Source organism: Trachypithecus francoisi, unplaced genomic scaffold (genome assembly GCF_009764315.1).
Source record: "Trachypithecus francoisi isolate TF-2019V2 unplaced genomic scaffold, Tfra_2.0 Lachesis_group16, whole genome shotgun sequence".
Classification (NCBI taxonomy): Eukaryota; Metazoa; Chordata; class Mammalia; order Primates; family Cercopithecidae; genus Trachypithecus; species Trachypithecus francoisi.
In genome coordinates, this window is record NW_022681461.1 from 26,017,314 (window position 1) to 26,037,822 (window position 20,509).

At 38.7% G+C, this 20,509-nt stretch overlaps 1 protein-coding gene across 2 annotated transcripts in view; it reads left to right on the plus strand.

Annotated features, from left to right (window-relative positions):
• Window positions 1–20,509, plus strand: part of CEMIP2 (cell migration inducing hyaluronidase 2) — an 86,465-nt gene that overhangs the window by 45,430 nt on the left and 20,526 nt on the right. For both annotated transcript variants that reach the window (XM_033237110.1, XM_033237109.1), the window contains exons 12-18: window positions 2,120–2,208; window positions 6,965–7,096; window positions 8,799–8,834; window positions 10,418–10,573; window positions 13,204–13,381; window positions 15,978–16,193; window positions 19,847–20,055. In XM_033237110.1, coding sequence (XP_033093001.1) covers window positions 2,120–2,208; window positions 6,965–7,096; window positions 8,799–8,834; window positions 10,418–10,573; window positions 13,204–13,381; window positions 15,978–16,193; window positions 19,847–20,055 — 1,016 coding nt within the window. The remainder of the gene's footprint in view (window positions 1–2,119; window positions 2,209–6,964; window positions 7,097–8,798; window positions 8,835–10,417; window positions 10,574–13,203; window positions 13,382–15,977; window positions 16,194–19,846; window positions 20,056–20,509) is intronic.

The following is a 20,509-nucleotide window of genomic DNA, read 5'->3' on the forward strand; positions in this document are numbered from 1 at the left end:
CACAAGGAACTTTAATGTTTTTGTTACACGTATAATGCCCAGATCCTTTACCCTGATGTGACCCACACCACAGTTCAAGGAATACTTTGCATTTATGATACTCAGAGGATCCTTTAAAAACCCAAGTGTGTTACACTTTGAAGAGCTTGGAATCACTTGATGAAGACTTGAGGAAAAAACTATACAAAACTGACTTTCGTGAGCTGAATAGTTGGTTAAGTTAATGCTTATTGAAAGAAGCATTTCATAGTAGAAACCCTCAAATTTTCTTAATTGTAAATGGTATAAAAAGCACCTCATTCTAATTGATTTTTTTTTTTTTTGAGACCGAGTCTTGCTCTGTCGCCCAGGCGAGAGTGCAGTGGTGCGAGCTCAGCTCACTGCAACCTCTGCCTCCTGGGTTCAAGCAATTCTCTGCCTCAGCCTCCTGAGTAGCTGGGATTACAGGATTACAGGCAATAAAAGGCAATAAAGCGTCTGCCACCATGGCCGGCTAATTTTTGTATTTTTAGTAGAGATGGGGTTTCACCATTTTGACTAGGCTGGTATTGAACTACTGACCTTGTGAATTGACTGCCTCAGCCTCCCAAAGGGTTGGGATTAGAGGCGTGAGCCACTACGCCTGGCCCCATTCTAATTGATTTTTAACGTGCAGTAATTTACTCAATTAATAAGAATATTACATTTAAATGACATGAGTGGATGATTAGGTGTTAATTTGTTAAATTTGGAAATGATTGTCCAGGATAATACTTTATAGACAAAGGAGATTGAATTCTTGGAGTACTCAAAAAGAAACATGTCATTTTGGAATAACTCATAAACACATATATGCACACACCCACATGTATGCGCACACACACACACTGGTCCTTATGGCTTCAACTGCTGATGCCACCTGGATCTGTACTAGTCCAGCTTGGTCAGGCTTATCCTACTGGCTACTGAGTACCCTTTGAATGTCTTATGGACATAAATAAAACATGTTGTAAACTAAAATTCTTATTTTTAGGCCCAGACCTATTCCCATATGTCTGTTTCAGTGAATGAAACTACTACTCAACTGTGGCCTGAACTAAAAATATATAAGCTTTTATTGCTTTCATTCCCTCACCCACAGAATTTTATCAATTACAAAATGTTATCAATTCTACCTAGTAAATAATTCTTGCTCGCTTTATCTGTTTTCCACTGCTAGTATGGCCACAAGTCTAGATCATCTTTATTTCTCTTCTGGATTACTGGAATCATCTTCTACCTTATATGCCTCCTCTTTTTTTTTTTTTTTTAATCCTCTTTCAATCCATTATCCATTTTACAGCTACAGTGTCTTTTCCTTAACTCGCAGTTGGTTACGATGCATTTATTAAATTCCTATTGTCCTGACTTCTGTAGCACATCAATTCCATGTGATCTGATGTTTGCTCCTCTTTAGTCTTCTCCATTATATTTCCTTCCTTCATACATTCTTATTTGTCCATCAAAGTTGTTTTTTTTTTTTTCCTGGCTATTCCATGCTCTCTTGTCATCTCCAGACTTTTGTACAAACTATTCCCTTGAATTATTTTCTTTGGCTTTTCAGCTCCTTCCTCCCACCTCCTCCCCTGCGCCGCCAATCCATTCTTTTGCTTGATTAATTTCTCTCCCTCCTTCAGGTTTCAGCTTTAAGAGGTCATTTCTTTTAGGAGACATTCCCTGAATCCTCTCACCTCCACCCACAAAAAAGGCCTCCTCCAGATGCCCTTCTCTTCTGCGCAAGCCTCATCTGCTTCCTTTATCATATGCTTATCATCTTGGATTGTAATTATTTATTTAATTGCATGTCTTTCTGCTAGTTTTTGTGTTAGCAACAACAAGGATCACATTTTTCTTGTTAACTAATGTATAACACTGGGTGCCTACCAGTAAGTATTTGTTGAGTGACTAAATGAGTGAAATGAGTTAAATGAATAGAAAATATCCAGGAAAGTAGCCGTTTTTTATAGTACCTTTGCTGTTGATTCCCTGCCCCACTTTTTTGGTAGAAGTGATAAGCTAAAATCTATTTTCATGAATCATTGTATATGTTGTTGTAAGTTGGGATTCATATTCATTCCAGTCCATTATTTATATTTTTCAGGCTGGCTTATTTATTGACAAAGGTGTCAAAACAACCAACTCTAGTGCTGCTGACCCAAGGGAATACCTCTGTTTGGACAACAGTGCAAGGTAAAGCTGGCTCTATTAAGTCACACCCAAGCTATACCTTGTCAAAGCAAAACTTTCCAACTGGAGCTTATTGTGCTCTTACTCTGGTAACACATTTAAAATGAAGTTTTAAAAGTTCAAAGAAGGGTTTTTTGAAAACCACTTATTCTGTTGTTCCAGGTCATGTGACTGGGCTTTTATCTTATTGAAATACCAAAGAGATTGATGTTTTTCTCCTTTTTCATGGCTATAAATAGATGCTAGAGAGAGTTGCAGAAAGAGAAAGGAAAAAGAGGAGATATGTTGAGAAAGTTTCCAAATTTGGTGTGGAGTATGATTCATTGAAAAATAAGTTAAACTAAGATGTTTAGTCTAATCCTTGAAAAACCAAACCATATAGAATTTGTTCTTCGTGGTCAAAATGAACACTGCATTTAATATTTCAAAAGGAATGATCCTGAATTTGATAAGCAACCTGGTTCTGGTTCAGTCCTTTGTAGCCTCAGATTACATCATAGCCAGGCTCTAGTTTACTTTCTTTTGTAATCACAAAATGCATTAGATATGGATCCGCATTTCAGTAGAGTTCTCTTACATGCTATATGTGAGCCAAAATAAAGAAAATATCCCAGATGAAAATAAAATTTTCTGGAAAAGATGGCGACTTAAAGTCATATTCAGTAGAAACTGTACATATTATTATTTTCCATACTTCAAGTTGATTGACCAGTTTATGGAGTTAATAGGGCGCTAGATTTAATAGGCTTTGTTGACAGACACTTAGGAAAAGAATACCAGGCCTGATTGTTCTTCAGAGAATCAAGTAGGAAGCACACCATAGGTTGGTGAGCCTGACTTCATGGTGAGGCAGATTCTTGCGACACTTTAATAAGACATGAGATCAGAAGAAAACTGGGGAAAGTCTAGTGGGTATATTACTCGTCAGGATTCCTCAAACACCAAGTTGATCCTGAAATATTTTGATGCAATGATCAGATGGTATTCGAGAAACCCAGAAACTGTGGGCATTTTAAAAAATAAGCACAAAGTACTGGATACCTAAAAGCTGATCAACAAATGAAGTGAAAAAATAGAGGAGATAAACTTAAGAAGAAAAAAGAAAAAAGAGTATATAGATGACAACAAATTATGAACTAAGAGGAGAATAGTAGCTGGCAAATAAAGAATTCTATCTAGAAGGTTACTGCTGCTTTTTCAGTTTTAAAGAGTTTATTATAATTGGTAGAACTAATGTAATTTATTATAATTGGTAGAAAGTAATGTCTTCTTTGCTTAGCATTGCCAGAAAAATCCATAAACACAATTGGTTCTCTTCCCTGCCTTAAAAAATTACTTATCTATGTATATATATTTATGTATAAGTATAGTAATGTGTATATGTATATATGTACATGTATTTATATATGAATAGAGGAGTAAATATATTTGAGTTCATTGATATTTTAATTAGACTTGACAATAAAACAATTTACTCATAATGGCTTAAGTAGTTCCTTACTAGGTGTGTGTATGTGATATTATGAAAATTGTTATCTTTCGTCTCTCCATTATTTATTTCTCTTACTAGTTTATAATTACATACATATTGGTAAGGAATTGGACTCCATTTGGAAATTGTTATTGAAAAGAACTGATTATAGCAGAAAAGTAACAAGAGCTTGTGCATATACTGAACTAGTGTTTTGAATATGCTCATATATATATAAATGCAATTTAGACATGGCAAAAATGATAAAAACTAGCATAAGTTAGTAATAAACCAGCTCATGTATTAAACACCAGGCTTAGAGGATCCAGAAGATATTTAATCTGTTCCTCAAAGAGGAAGTTGACTCAGCAGTTAATCAGGGCCAGGCGTGGTGGCTTATGCTTGTAATCCCAGCACTTTGGGAGGCCAAGGTGGGTGGATTACCTGAAGTCAGGAGTTCAAGACCAGCCTGGCCAACACAGTGAAACTCCGTCTCTACTAAAAGTACAAAAAATTAGCTGGACATGATGGCAGATTCCTGTAATCCGAGCTTCTCAGGAGGCTGAGGCAGGAGAATCACTTGAACCCAGGAGGTGGAGGTTGCAGTGAGCTGAGACTGTGCCACTGTGCTCCAGCCTGGGCAATAAGATGAGACTCTGTCTCAAAACAAACAAACAAACAAACAAACAAAAACCACCTGTTAATCATATAAGCCTTTTCTTGTGTCTTCAAGATGTGAAAATATAGGAATCCAGAGATGGAATATTTTAACTCAAGAAAGCTCTTGGTTTGAAATTAAGGAAATTTCATCTAAAAGAGTGAAAGAGCATTAGAACCAACTAGTACATTTAAAGCAGAGGACAAGTAAGAGACGGTTGAACAGTGCGCTGAAAACTCAACGATGATTTTAAGAAATCAGGAAAATTAACTATTTTCTATATGCCAGGTGGGAAAGAAGATGGAAATAAAGGGTATCAAAGCAAATGGTCATTTACTGATTATTTTTTTTCCCTCCCTGTATAAGCGCCTGGGCGCTGTGGGGGTGTCGTGATTGATCTGTATTGATAGGAAGTTCAGAAAAGTTGAGATGGTTACAGCAGAGGATCAGATGCTGCCTTATAGTACTTTTTTTTTTTTTTTTTTTTTTTTGCTTTCTTTTAGAACAATGTGTCTCCTTTCCAGAACTCTTCCATCTGCTTAGTATTATGTAATGACTACAAAGCTGTTTGGCAGAAACTACAATGCCAGAGAATAGATGTTGGCTTAGAGTCAAACTTGTTACCTCTTAAGTCAGAGCTAGTTAGGGTAAGGGGACTTGGGCCATATAATCTAAAGATGGATATGATACTGTTTATCTTTGCTGCTACTGCCCCAGTTTATACCACAAGTGCATCTATCTGAAACACATGAGGATCCTTCTGACTGGTCTCCTTAGAGTCCATTCTTTATAATCCATTCTTCAAATAATAGTCAGTGATCTGTTAAAAGAACAAAAAAGAAATTTGGTCACATCCCTTCCTTGATTCCATGCTTCCATTTACTTCCCATTGCATTTCCAATGGAGACCCAGATCTTTACCTAACCCTTGCCCTCCTCTTTATTCTGTGTCCCTTGCTTCTTTCTCTCCAGCAGACTTCCTTGCTATTCCTGAGCATGCTAAGCTCTCTCATGCCTAAGGACATTTGCACTTGCTATTCTCTCTCCATAACTGCTTCTGGCATCATACCCATTTAGTGAGCACCTACTGTGTGCCAACAGCTGTGGTGTTAGCATTAGGCAAATGATATTTCCTCACTGGTTGAAAATCTCTACCTGCTGAACTGGTTTTTGAAAAGCTGTGATTTTTTTTTCTTCCATTTGTTTTGTAAGATTAAGATAAAAATGATTTTTTTTTTTAAATAGGTGGCCTTATGAGGCCATTTGAGTATTTGAGCATGATGGAGCTATTTGAATATTTGAGTTGTTATAGTGGACAGTTTTTGACACCAAGTGTTTTGACCTTTTCACTAAGGTCCTTGTAACTGTTTTAGAGAGAAGAAAAAGAAAAGGTGAAGTTCAGTCTTTATAATAAATATGTTAATTAAATGCAGTCTGGAGGTCCTTGTAACTGTTTTAGAGAGAAGAAAAAGAAAAGATGAAGTTCAGTCTTTATAATAAATATGTTAATTAAATGCAGTCTGGTCGGGCACAGTGGCTCACACCTGTAATCTCAGCACTTTGGGAAGCTGAAATGGGTGGATCACCTGAGGTCAGGAGTTCAAGACCAGCCTGGCCAACATGGGGAAACCCCATCTCTACTAAAAATACAAAACTTAGCTGGACGTGGTAGCATCTGCCTGTAGTCCCAGCTACTTGGAAGGCTAAGGCAGGAGAAATGTTTGAATCTGGGAAGCAGAGGTTGCAGTGAACCAAGATTGTGCCACTGCACTCCAGCCTGGGTGACAGAGTGAGACTCTGTCTCAAAAAAAAAAAACATAAAATATAAAAAAATACAGTCTATTTTATTTTATTTTATTATTTTTTTTTTTTTTGAGATGGAGTCTCGCTGTCACCCAGGCTGGAGTACAGTGGCCGGATCTCAGCTCACTGCAAGCTCCGCCTCCTGGGTTCACGCCATTCTCCTGCCTCAGCCTCCCGAGTAGCTGGGACTACAGGCGCCTGCCACCACGCCCAGCTAGTTTTTGTATTTTTTTTAGTAGAGACGGGGTTTCACGGTATTAGCCAGGATGGTCTCGATCTCCTGACCTCGTGATCCGCCCGTCTTGGCCTCCCAAAGTGCTGGGATTACAGGCTTGAGCCACCGTGCCTGGCCAGTCCATTTTAAATTTAGGCATTTTAATGATATTAAACCCAGTTTTGTCTATATGTAAATACTTAACCAGCATACAACTCAAATTATACTCTAGTTCACATATATGTATGTTGAAATATATTATTAATTTATTAAATAAGTTTATATTAGTAACATGTACCTTAAGGATTTGTAAAGACATGCCAGACTTCTTGATCTGGGTGTTTTTGGAAATGGCTTTTATGCAATAATATTCTGCAGTGTCCATTTTAATTGATTTTTCAAAAACGAACTAAGAAGATATAAAAGCAGTTGGTTCTCTGGAAACTTGTGTGTAAATAAATGTAATTTCTTCTTTGAATCTTTAAAATGTAAATAAGTTGTATCTTAAGAATTTTTCATTTGTTTTGGTCAAATTTAAATTCTGCTTCTTGACAGCTAATTCCTATGGCTTTTGTATGTATTACATTTTTAAAAATTCTTTTTTTACCCCCTAGATTTCGACCTCATCAGGATGCAAACCCTGAAAAACCACGTGTTGCTGCTCTAATCGACAGGCTCATTGCTTTTAAAAATAACGATAATGGAGGTTGGGTCAGAGGAGGAGATATTATTGTTCAAAATTCAGCGTGGGTATTCTCATCCAAGTTATTATATGATGACACTGATGTATTTTCAGATTTTTTTAAAAGCCGGTAGCATGAAAATACAGTGATGATTCTTGGAATCACATTATTATTATTACTATTATTATTATTATTATTAATAGACAGGACAAGCTCTAAGGAAGTATGCTAGAGTTGAAAGACTACAAATGTTTGAAGTAGTCTCATTCTGGTGCTTTTTTTTTTTTTTGAGACAGAGTCTCGCTCTGTCGCCCAGGCTGGAGTGCAGTGGCTGGATTTCAGCTCATTGGAAGCTCCGCCTCCCGGGTTTACGCCATTCTCCTGCCTCAGCCTCTCAAGTAGCTGGGACTGCAGGCGCCCGTCACCATGCCCGGCTAATTTTTTTTATATGTTTAGTAGAGACGGGGTTTCACCGTGTTAGCCAGGATGGTCTCGATCTCCTGACCTCGTGATCCACCCGTCTTGGCCTCCCAAAGTGCTGGGATTACAGGCTTAAGCCACCACGCCCGTCCTCTGGTGCTTTTATTGAAACAGAACTTGTCCAGTGACATGAGAGTTTTTGATGAAATTGAACAGAGACCGGGAATTTAACTTGATATAACAAGTATGGTCTATGTCAGAGAGCTAAATAAAACTACTTGGATCTTTTCCCTTCCTCTTGAAAACTCCTTAGTTTTTCTGAGGCTCTTCTATTGCCATTCAAAATAAAAGCTTTATAACTCCACCTCAGTTGACTTATGCGTTAACGTGACTTGAGGCAGTAAGTATCTCACTTTTTTTTCCATTTGTATAATTTTAGGAGTGGTCTCATGCATGTTGAGCTAAGATTTAGTGTTCAACAGTCTAGAAAAATGTGTGTATGTATTTTTTTTTTCTGGCACTGAAATTAGCTTCTTGGCATTTCACGTCATTCTGCCTTTTTTCATCCAAAAAACTGATATTGTATTGAATCTGTAGAAATGGCTTCAGAATCATATACCACAGTCTAATTGTTTTTAAAACATAGTTATGAAAATAATAATTATAGCTAATACTTTGATACACTGCTTACTGTTTGCCAGGCACTGTTCCAAACATTAGAAATTATTATTTTTTGAGACAGGTTCTTGCTCTGTCACCCAGGCTAGAGTGTAGTGGTGCAGTCATAGCTCCCTGCAGCCTCAACTTTCTATGCTCCAGCAATCCTCTCACCTTAGCTTCCTGAGTAGCTGGGACCACAGGCATGTGCCACAACACCCTGCTAATTTTTAAATTTTTTGTGGAGACAGGGTGTCCCTGTGTTGCCCATGCTGGTCTTGACTTCCTGAGATCAAGCGATTTTCCTGCCTCAGCTTCCCAAAGTGTTGGGATTCAGCCACTGCACCTCACCAACACTATAAATTATTTAGTATGTTTAATACTCTCAAGAATCCTATGAGGAAGGTTATATTTTCATTTCAACTTATAAATGGGAAAAGTGAGAGATAGAGGTTGAGTAGCTTGCCAAAAGTCACACAACTATAATTAGCAAAGCCAGGATTTGAACTGGGTGCCCTCACTACAGATTCTGTGCTCCTAGTTATTGTGAAATCAAATTTTTGTGTGGTAGTGTAGAGAGTAAATATTGGGACCTCCTGGATTTCATGATAATTAAATATTGAGAGAATTACCTCTTTTTACATAATATGGTAAATTAAAATGTTCTTCATTTTCTTTTCTTTTACAGATTTGCAGATAATGGAATAGGACTGACCTTTGCCAGGTTTGTAATTGCTTAAAAATACTTATTTTAGAGCTTTAAGTTAAATAACCCTTGATTTTTTTTTTTCTGATAATACACAGGAATGTTTTATCATTTTTTAACATAAAAAAAATTAGCACCCTCTTCCTAATACCACTAGAGGGCCAAAAATACATTTTTTCTTGATTAATTGAATTCATACCAAAGTACTAGGTTAATATAGCTGGAATTTCACAGAAGGATAATTTTTGCTTGGAAGAAAACACTTTTGATTTAGACTAAAGTTTTTAAAAAGTAGGGGAATAAAGGAAGGGAGTAAAAGTAGGGAGAAAATTTAAAAACTAATATTTTCTTTCTTATAAGCTGCTCTAATTTAGCAACAGTCTTTAAGAACTAAACTTTTTGTTCTATATGTTTTTCTACAGATAATAGTCATTCTAGTTGTCATGCTAAACACGCTTGTCATTTAATTCTTATAGTCAGGACAAGTTTGTTCTCCTCATTTTCAGTGTTGTTGCCTGAGACTAGAGCAATCAATTATTGCTGCTAAATTAAAGTTTGTTTATATGTAGTTTGTAAATCATGTGTTAATTCATATGAGGGCTGGGCGTGCCGGCTCACACCTGTAATCCCAGCACTTTGAGAGGCCGAGGCGGGTGGATCAGAGGTCAGGAGATCAAGACCATCCTGGCTAACATGGGGAAACCCCGTCTCTACTAAAAATACAAAAAAATTAGCCGGACGTGGTGGCGGGTGCCTGTAGTCCCAGTTACTCGGGAGGCTGAGGCAGGAGAATGAGGCGTGAATCCGGGAGGCAGAGCTTGCAGTGAGCTGGGATCGTGCCACTGCACTACATGCTGGGCGACAGAGCGAGACTCCATCTCAAAAAAAAAAAAAAAAAAAAATTAACCAGACATAGTGGTATGCCTGTAATCTTAGCTACTCTGGAGGCTGAGGTGGGAGTATCCTGTGAGCGCAAGAGTTCAAGGTTGCTGCTCCAGCCTGACCGACAGAATGAGACCCTGTCTCTTAAAAAAAAATTATATATATATATATTTGTATATATATGTGTGTATATATATAGTAAGAGGGGTATATGTATGTATATATATTAAACTATAAGTAGGTACAGGTATTTTTATAGTTTAAAAGCAATTTCAAGATTGAGTGTGAGGGCTCATGTCTATAATCCCAGTATTTTGGGAGGCTAAGGCAGGAGGATCACTTGAGGCCAAGAGTTCAAGACCAGTATGGGCCACATAGCAAGACCCTATCTCTACAAAAATTTTAAAAAATTAGCTAGGCGTGGTGGCATGCATGTGTGGTCCCAGCTACTTGGAAGGCTGAGGTGAGAGGATTGTTTGAGCCCAGCAGGTCAAGGCTGCAGTGAACCATGTTTTTGCCATTGTACTCCAGCTTGGGCGACAGAGCGAGAACCTGTCTCAAAAAAAAAAAGCAGTTTCTGAAGACTTGTGAATATGTATTAGAGAAAGCTATTGACTTCTTTTAAAACTTTTAGCTTTTCAGTTATAGCATGCCTACATTTGGGAATACATTTAAATTTTCTAGAGAAATGTAGCTAATGATTGTTCTCATATTAACAGTGATGGAAGCTTTCCAAGTGATGAAGGTTCTAGCCAAGAGGTATCTGAATCTCTCTTTGTTGGGGAGAGCAGGAATTACGGCTTTCAGGGTGGTCAGAACAAGTATGTAGGCACTGGAGGAATAGACCAGAAGCCTCGGACGTTACCCAGGAACAGGTAAGCATTGCTTTAGCTGTAGAGTGTCAAATTTAAGCAGTAAAGGAAAACCTAATCCTCAGGGAAGTTTCTGTAATAATCCTGGATGGCTTGGTTCCTACTGTGAGACTCTTTTCCTATTTTATTATTTATTACTACTACTACTGCTATTATAATTATTATGTGTATTATCCTCCTGAAATTTTGGAGCATTAGTTATTAAACATTTCATAGATTTAATTATCAATTTTATAACAAAGAAACCTGTCTTGTTTCTCATTCCTTATATAAGACCTTATATAAACTGTTTTCTTCTTCCTTCTTGAGCCATAGAAAGTTGCCAAACCCTAAACTATGACATTAGGTCAGTTTTTCCTCAATGTGTGTTGTTGGTTTTCAGAAATAGCTCCTGGAAAAAGGAAATTACCTACTGAAAAGAGTCCTAGGAAATGAGAGTTGATTGATGCCAAAGTTAACTCAAAACCCCTCCATGGCTGTCTAATTAATGGCGGTTTAGATGTTGAAGGGAACGGGTAGGCTCTTGACATGTTTTCTGTTGTCATCATCATCACAGAGTCATTAAAATTGTACTTAGCACGTCTTCAAAGCTTTAAGGAAACTATTAACTAATAATTCATATCTCAGTTCTGAGGCACAGTTTGGACTTCTCATGTTACTTGTGAGAAAACCAGGTAGAAAAACATTCAACGGTGTTTTTAGGCCTCACATCTGAGCCCATGTCATAATTCTTCAAGAATCAACTCCCCTAGAGGAGTACTATTGCTGGATGTTGGGCTGGAACAAGGCAGAGGAATGGGGCAAACAGACTGCTAGCTTTGGGGAGTAGTGGTGCAGAGCGAGGACTCGGAGGAGAGCTGTACTGTTTGCTGGAGAAAGGTCACTATGCTTGGCTGCTCACCTCTTGTGCTTGTCGATGTGGAATATTGAGCACTGCTATGTGCTACACTCTGTGTGGAGCTCCTGTTAGCCCTTAGAAGCCACTGGGAAAAGAACCTCATGGATGTTTTAATCGCTAACGTGTATTAAATGCTTATGATATGTCAGACTCTGTTGTAAATATATTTACTTAATCCTCACAAAGCTCAGTGAGATAGGCACTGCCAGCATCCTGTTTTACAAATGAGTATCTTACTAAACGTAGAGGAGGTGGAATTCAAACCCAGTTAGGTTGTCTTCAGTGCTGTGCTCTTCACAATTAGGCTCTTGCTGCTGCTTCTAACGTGTAGATTTTTTAAAAAGCTGTATTGGTTGGCATATGGGCTGCGATGTGATGGTGGCCAAATCAATTCCACTCTGTGTTTTATATTGACCTCCAGTTTTATTTCAAAATGCTTTTTGCTGTTTGGTAAGGAGGATTTTCCAAAATCAAAATTTCTCATTAATTAATGGAATCTGCTTTAATCTTATGATATCTTTACAACCTGTGTTAGTCCATTTTCACACTGCTGATAAAGACATACCTGAGACTGGGCAATTTAAAATCAAAAGAAAGAGGTTTATTGGACTTACAGATCCACACGCCGGGGGAGGCCTCACAATCATAGCAGAAGTCAACGAGAGCAAGTCACATCTTACGTGAGTGGCATCAGGCAAAAAGAGAGAGCTTGTACAGGGAGACTCCTGTTTTTAAAACCATAAGATCCCATGAGACCCATTCGCTATCATGAGAACAGCATGGAGAAGACCCACCCCCATGATTCAGTCATCTCTCACTGGGTCCCTCCCATAACATGTGGGAATTATGGGAGCTACAAGATGAGATTTGGGTGGGGACACGGAGCCAAACCATATCACAACCTTTTCTACAGGGGAGAACCATGTTGAGATGTACGCTTAGAAATATTAAATACATCATGATGCGAAGGTTTTTAACTAGGCTATTTGCTTTTCTTGCTAGCATATATGCTTTTGCTGTAAAACATTGCCTAGTTGTAGAATAATTCGTTGCTATAGAGATCCTCTGCCATGCAGTTAAAGAATGAAGGAATTCAGAATATTACCAGTTCCTATACATTAAGTATGGTTACTGATTTGTGATTAGTAGGCTAAGGAGTTTGTGTTTGAACAGAAAGGGGGAAAATGAATAAAACAAAATTCTCAGTCTAGCTAAACCTGTTGACATGGTAAGCCTTGAGGGCTCATGCTTTCACACTTTTAAGTGTATCATTTTACCTTTGTACTATCATTTAGTGGCTTAAGGGTCAGTTCCCTACCTAAGCAAAGGCTTGTCTTTTGTTCTCATGGCTAGAGATTTGGAAACAAAGACCAAAGTACCTGAGGTTCCAAATAAAAGATCTTAACTGAGTTGATTCTAGGAAAACAAAGTCACCTCTTCAGAGAGGCCTCCATTCTGTCTAAAATAGCGTCTTTCTCCCCACCCAATCCATCATAATGTCGTGTCTTATGGTCTCTATAGCACTTATTTTCTGCAGTGATCCTTTGTTTTTCTGTTTGTCTTTCCCACTACAGCGTATGTTTCATTTGATCAGGGATCTTGTTTTGGTTCCCATTGTATCCTAGAACTTTGCATAGTGCATACAGGATGTTTAGCTGTATTCATAAAACAAGTTAATGAAGTGCTGCTAAGGGGACAGCCCATGTGCATTAAACAAAATCTTGTATTTCCACAGGACATTCCCAATTAGAGGCTTTCAGATTTATGATGGGCCCATTCACCTCACCAGGAGCACTTTCAAAAAATATGTGCCAACTCCAGATAGGTACAGCAGTGCAATTGGCTTCCTCATGAAGAATTCCTGGCAGATAACCCCCAGGAATAATATCTCCCTTGTGAAGTTTGGTCCACATGTAAGTATGTTCTGTAGTTCCTACGTAGTGACTATGGTGAGAAAAGGAGGGATAGCACATTCCCAAAGACAAAAATGCAAAGGATTTGCACCGAGTCTGTATAAGTGGGAGGAAAAACACACACACAGGCAGCTCCTAATTGCATGCACACTCTCCCGTTGAGTTCAAGGTGAGAACAGAAGTCCTGTGTGACTTGGGGTATGTTTGACATTCAAGTCATACCTTGATAGGGAAAATGACTTCAAGTGATGATACAGAAATTGTAGAGTTTCATAGGAACAAGAGGATATACAAGTTTGGAAAATTCAGTGAAATATGCTGGTTGGGTAGTCCATTTCCACTAAGAGATTTGGGTACTTCCGGCTGTTTTGCTTGTCTGAGGGCTATTCTTCTGGGGAACTAGAGGATAAGAGGTTGGGAATAAAGCAGAATACTGTGACAGTGTGATATAAATTAGGTTATTTCTTTTTTCTTTTCTGTTTTTTTCCTTTGAGGCAGGGTCTCACCCTGTCACCCAGGCTGCCGTGCAGTGATGTGAATGGTGGCACAATCATGGCTCACTGCAGCCTTAACCACCTGGGCTCAGGCCATCCCCCACCTCAGCTCCCTAAGTAACTGGGTCTACAAGCATATGCCACCACATCTGGCTACTTAAAATTTTTTTTTTTTTTAATAATAGAGAAAGGGCCTCATTATCATTAACCTGGGCTGGTCTTTAACTCCTGGCCTCAAATGATCCTCTCAACTTGGCCTCCCAAAGTGCTGGGAATATAGGTGTGAGCCACTGCACCTGGCTGAAATTGGGTTACTTCTGATATAAACTGTTGGAAGGTTTTTATGAAGATTGCAGATAGACTGTAAAAATTACCATTTACAGTACAGTAGCCCACAGGAATCGTTTTCTTACCAATTTCACCAGTATCACCTGTACCTGTAACACACAGGACGATCTGATTACATGCCCCCAGGCTTTCATCATCTTGCCAGTTCCATGATGGCAGTGGCACAAGAAAGAGAAGTCTCAGGACATTTAGCTCCCTGCTCCCGCAGGCAGCCACACCTGGAAAATAAATCATCATTCTCTCATTCACATCTACCCACAAACTTTATAGTTGCCTAATTTAAAATAGAGCTTGATAGGTTTATCAAAGTCTATATCTGGTTTTCTACAACAGCTTGGGCGTGGATCAGAGGCACAGGTACAAATTGGAGTGTCAGCTTGTTGGCTGGTTCTTTCTTAGGCCATGTGACTCCAGGGGAGGGGTAGGACTAGGCTGGTAGATGGCATCCACATAAATCAGCAGGATGAGTCTTGGATCACCTGTCCAGTATGGAGACTTGCTGTTTCCTTACTGCCCACGTGGACCTCCCTGTAGTTCTCCATGTATCGCGATCACTGGCATAGGCATATTGAAAAGCGGTTTGTTAGACACTGTATTTGTTGTCCTAAAGTTATAACAGCATAAGACAATCCGTAGTGTTTAAGTCCAGCAGTTCATCCAGTCTGGAGTTTTCTATGGTGGGGGTGCTCTGAAGCTTATAAAGGGAGCAGTTTGCAAAATTTGCTTTACTTAGAAGGGTGGAAAATATGCTGTAAACTTTTATCAGATTTAACCACGTAGGAAAAGAGAAAAAGTGTGAAACCAAGAACGTGCAGCTACTTGTCTAGATGTCACAGTTTTCCACTGAGTTGCTTATCATTTAGATGTTCTGTTGATTTAAAAACACCCCAGGGCAAAAAGTGCATAAAAGCATTTAAGAGATGTATCTGCGTGACTTGAATAGCGTTAGTATTATATAATTTACTGTTAATAAGAAGCAGCTAAAGGCTGTAAAACATGTCACCTGCAGCCCATTTTGCAGCTGTGCATTATGTGTTTGATAAAGGCTTTAAGTAAACTCCACTGGATGTGAAAATTATTGAGCTGAGTTTGGTCTGTGTTGAGGAGTAAGATAGTAGTATGGGCTTTTTAGCAGATTCAAGTGAGTTTTTCAGTAACTCAGCCATACTAAGCCAACACTTAAACTGTGTTTCTGTTTTGACCTGTACTTATCTGTTTATTTTTTTGGTGGAGGGGGAGTCATATGAACAAGTAACTAAAGCATTTGGAGATAAAATGATTAACTAGCTCTGAAGATAACCTGTCATAGATTTTTATTTCATTGAAGTATAATTTACATATAGGGGAATGCACAGATCTTACATGTACGGTTTATAATTTTTAACAAATGTATGTGACTACATAGTCTCCCTTGAGTTTTGTCTGGGGAACAGGTAATAGGTTTTAAGTGGGGAAAAGAAGAATACAAATAAAGATGACGTTTAACATTTGCCCATTACATAAATAAAGATGACATTTAACATTTGCCCATTAAATACCATAAGGTTTTGGGACATTCCCCCCAACCCCAATATGTCATTAATTGAGTAGAAAACTCAGGTTGACTTGAGTGCCATAGCTGAACTATGAACTATAACTCAGAACTGCTCTAACCTTAAAGCAATCACAATGGATCTGCAGTCGGGTCACGGCAGGGGATGCTGAGATGGCAGGAACCCTCACTTTGTGATGTCTTTCTTTTTCACTGTGGTCAGGTCTCTCTGAATGTCTTTTTTGGAAAGCCTGGTCCCTGGTTTGAAGACTGTGAGCTGGATGGTGATAAGAACTCCATATTCCACGACATTGATGGCTCTGTGACAGGATACAAGGATGCTTATGTGGGAAGAATGGACAACTACCTGATCCGCCATCCAAGCTGTGTAAATGTTACTAAGTGGAATGCAGTGATCTGCAGCGGGACCTATGCACAGGTAGGCTTAGCAAACGTATAATGCCCAAGTTCCTACCAGCTCCTGCCAGCACTGCTTCTGTGAGAAATACTCTTCAGCTTTTCAGTGTGATTGACATTTTCCAAAGTGTGATCTATCTTCCTGTCCTGTCCTGTCGTTTCTTTTCTTTCTTTTGATTCATTAGGAGTCATGGACTCCTGGAATTTTTCTTAAAACTCCCCAACTCCAGATCTGTTTAAGAGGTGAAAAAGTGAATCCCAGAGAGAACAGCTGATTTACCCTGGGTTAAAGTGGTTGGAACATAGTTGGGGCGAGAACCCATGTTTCTTGACTCTTAGGTTTTCCTGCCACACTACAGCTATGCCCTCTGAGAGGTATTTTTATCTGTTGCTTTCGGGGTCATTAATCTCTACTTAAAGACTCTGACTTTTGAGCAAAATATCAGTAGGTCACATGAAAAGTGAGATATTCCCGGGGACAGAGCTGGAGATTAGGAGTGAGTGGATAAGAAAGGAATCCAAGGAAAATTTCCTAATTATATTATGATATAATGTCTGTGAAAATAGGGAGATGATATACATTGAGAAACACCTCTTTGAAGACATTAAGCATTAATGTGTATTAACTTGATGCCTAGTATAAGAGGATGAACTAATGTATATATGGTGAAGAGCACAGACTCTAGAGCTAGACTGCCTGGGTTTGAATTCTGGCTTTGTTATTTTCTAAAGTATGCATTAGGCAAGTTGATTAACTACTCTATGTCGGTGCACAATGGGGATAATCGTAATTACTCTCATAGGAGGCTGTTGTGAAGATAGAGTATATGCGTATATGTAAAGCATTTAGCATAAGGCCTGGCACATAGTTCAGTGCTTTTCTGCTCTTAGTATTATTTAAGGAGAAGAGCAGTAAGTTGCAAAGGTGATTTTAATAGTCAAATTTTGGTGGGTGGAAGAGATTGCAGAATGGAGGTACCAGTTGCCCAGGATTTTGAAAAGAGAAGATCTTCCCCTCGCGCTCTGCCCCATGCAGACAATTAGGGATTTTTTTTTTTTTTTTTTTGAGACAGAGTCTTGCTCTGTCACCCAGGCTGGAGGGCAGTGGTGCGATCTCAGCTCACTTCTAGCACCACCTCCCGGGTTCACACCATTCTCCTGCCTCAGCCTCCCAAGCAGCTGGGACTACAGGCACCCATCACCGTACCCAGCTCATTTTTTTGTATTTTTAATATAGACAGGTTTCACCGTGTTAGCCAGGATGGTCTTGATCTCCTGACCTTGTGATCCACCCGCCTCGGCCTCCCAAAGTGCTGGGATTACAGGCATGAGCCACTGCACCCAGCCAGGATTAAATAATAGACTGTAATCCCAGCACTTTGGGAGGTTGAGGCGAGTGGATCACCTGAGGTCTGGAGTTCAAGCCCAGCCTGGCCAACATGGTGAAACTCCATCTCTACTAAATAGAAAAAATTAGCCAGGTGTGGTGGTGGGCACCTGTAATCCCAGCTACTTTAGGGGCTAAGGCAGGAGAATCGCTTGAACCTGGGGGCGGAGGTTGCAGTGAGCTGAGATCGCACCATTGCACTCCAGCCTGGGCGACAAGAGGGAAACTCTGTCTCAATGATAATAATAATAATAATAATAATAGATAATAAAAAGCTTTTAGTCTTTTTGAAGCTACAGTTTTGGCTAAAGTTCTTGCCAGCCATGCGTTTTCATGCATGTGTGCATGTGTGCATACGTCTGTCTGTCTGTCTTAAAGTGGCAGGTACGCACTAATGAAAACGTTATATTTTTTAAGTGATCATAAATGTTTCTATAAAATATGTGGTTATGGTAGCTCTTTTATAAATTACCATTGTGACTATCAATGTGACATATTTTTCATTTATTCAACATTTACTCAGTAAAGCATTCAGTCCTTTGAATATCTAATGTATTTGAGAATATTAACCTGATCTATATTACAAATCAGAGTAGTAATTCTGTTTTTATTTATAGATGAAGAAAGAAAGAAGTCATCTAATACTTCTCAGGGGGCACTGGGAATGGTAGGACCATAGACCAGAAATTTACTCCTGTGAATTTGAAATTTGGGCCAGAAGCCCAAATCTGCTGCCATTTGTTGTTACTTAGAAATGATGTAGTATGCCAAAAATGGGAGCAATTGGATCTCGAGATAGAATGATCATTATTTAACTATTTGTAAATATTTTTTAGTGGATATGTACTTTTTTTTTTTTTTGAGACGGAGTTTTGCTTTTGTCGCTCAGGCTGGAGTGCAATAGCACTATCTTGGCTCACTGCAATCTCCAGCTCCCAGGTTCAAGCAATTCTTCTGCCTCAGCCTCCCAAGTAGCTGGGATTATTATGGGTGTATGCCACCATGCTTGGCTAATTTTTGTATATTTAGTAGAGATGGGGTTTTACCATATTGGTCAGGCTGGTATCAAACTCCTGACCGCCAGTGATCCGCCTGCCTCAGTCTCCCAAAGTGCTGGGATTATAGCGTGAGCCACTGCAGCTGGCCGAATATGTGCTTTTTGATGACCTGAGGGATAAATGTGCTCAGGGAGAAAGATGGTGATATAGGGAGAGTTAAGGTTACTAAGGCAGGAGGCAGATATGCAGTGTATGTATAGCCTCATACACACACACACACACACACACACACACACACACAAATGTACATATAAATATACATATACATAAATATATATAATTAAATATATGTTAAACATAAATATATGTTTAAATTAATATATATTATATACCAAATATATACTTAAATGAAGACAATCAATAGTCTTAAAAATGTTTCCTGTCTATTTTAAATCTTTAAGTGGTGTCAGAAGAGTATTAAATAATTGAGGTAGTTAAAAAGGACATAAAATTGAGGAGTCAATATCAATAAGATTATAGAAATAACAGGGAAAAATACAGCAGTATGGTAGATTAAATGTCAATAGTCTGCAGCTGCTTTAATATTCTGGAGAATTTGGTTACAGATACTGATTTGTTTTAGGAGATTTGTTCTAAGGATTTTCCTTTGTAGGATACATTTGGGGATGCCTTTTTTTGGCATGGCAAGTAGCTCTAATGCCACTGGAATACGTTCAGGACTTTCAAATGTGTCTCAGTTTAATTTGTTTTTTCAGTTGTTGTACAGTACTTTATAACTTCTTTTTTTTGGAATGGGTGAAAAATGACTTTGTGGGCTGACGTAGGTCATGGAAAATTGAAAGCCAAAACTCTAAGATATATAAATGTTTCATCTCTTGGTTTAGAGGAAAGTCTCTTAGATTTGAGTAGAGGATATCAGTTTTCACATTAGTTTACTAATTTTTTTTGTATGTGTGTTCTTTAGACTGAGAGATTTCTTTGACAAGCTGTATAAGCCACAGAAGTTTTATATTCTGATGAATAAGCTGGCCTGTAGTGGTGGAAGCGATGATGAAGATCTTGGCTAGCAGAGCACATGGTCTGTTTTTACCATTTCTGGTTTAAGTCGGCTGCACTATAAGTGGCTTAGGATGTAGTTGGCCGCTGCTCACTTAGTCTGGCACAGATCACAGAATCTCCCTTTTCAAAGTCGAGACACTTGACTTTGTGCTGAAAATGTCTGTTTAGCTATTTAAATTTTCATTTTCTTCCCTTGATTATTTTTTCAAGGTCTATGTACAGACATGGAGCACTCAGAATCTTTCTATGACCATTACACGAGATGAGTATCCGTCCCACCCTATGGTGCTCCGAGGTATTAATCAGAAGGCTGCCTTTCCACAGTACCAGCCTGTGGTCATGCTGGAGAAGGGATATACCATCCACTGGAATGGGCCAGCACCACGGACTACGTTTCTATACCTCGTCAACTTCAACAAGTATGTTTCTGTTACTGTTATTTCAAATAGTTGAGCAAGTAGTAATTTAGTGGAGAAAAAGAATAACTTACATCTCCTTTGCAGCAAACAAAGAAAGCCAATTTTATGTACTTTGCTTCTTTTGTGAGGAGGCTGTATATTTTGTGTTTAGGGAATTAAGAGATTATACAAATTGAATCCTGTCATTTCAAAAGCATTTTTTTTCCTCTGTGATCAAGTTATTATGCACATTAAGCCATTCAACAATAGGTTTTAATATAGTCTGCTAAATGCTTTAATTCCCTGTAGCTGGGATGGGAAGTAGTTTTCTATGCAGTTCCAGCGGAACATTTGCTTACCTGAAAAATTAAAAGATTTTTGAGGCTGAGTTTAGACTTGTCAGAAGAAAGTGGTGGGACGGGTTAGTAATGCCTGTAGGGGCAAGAAGTGAAAGAGTTGGGACATGAAGGCCAGG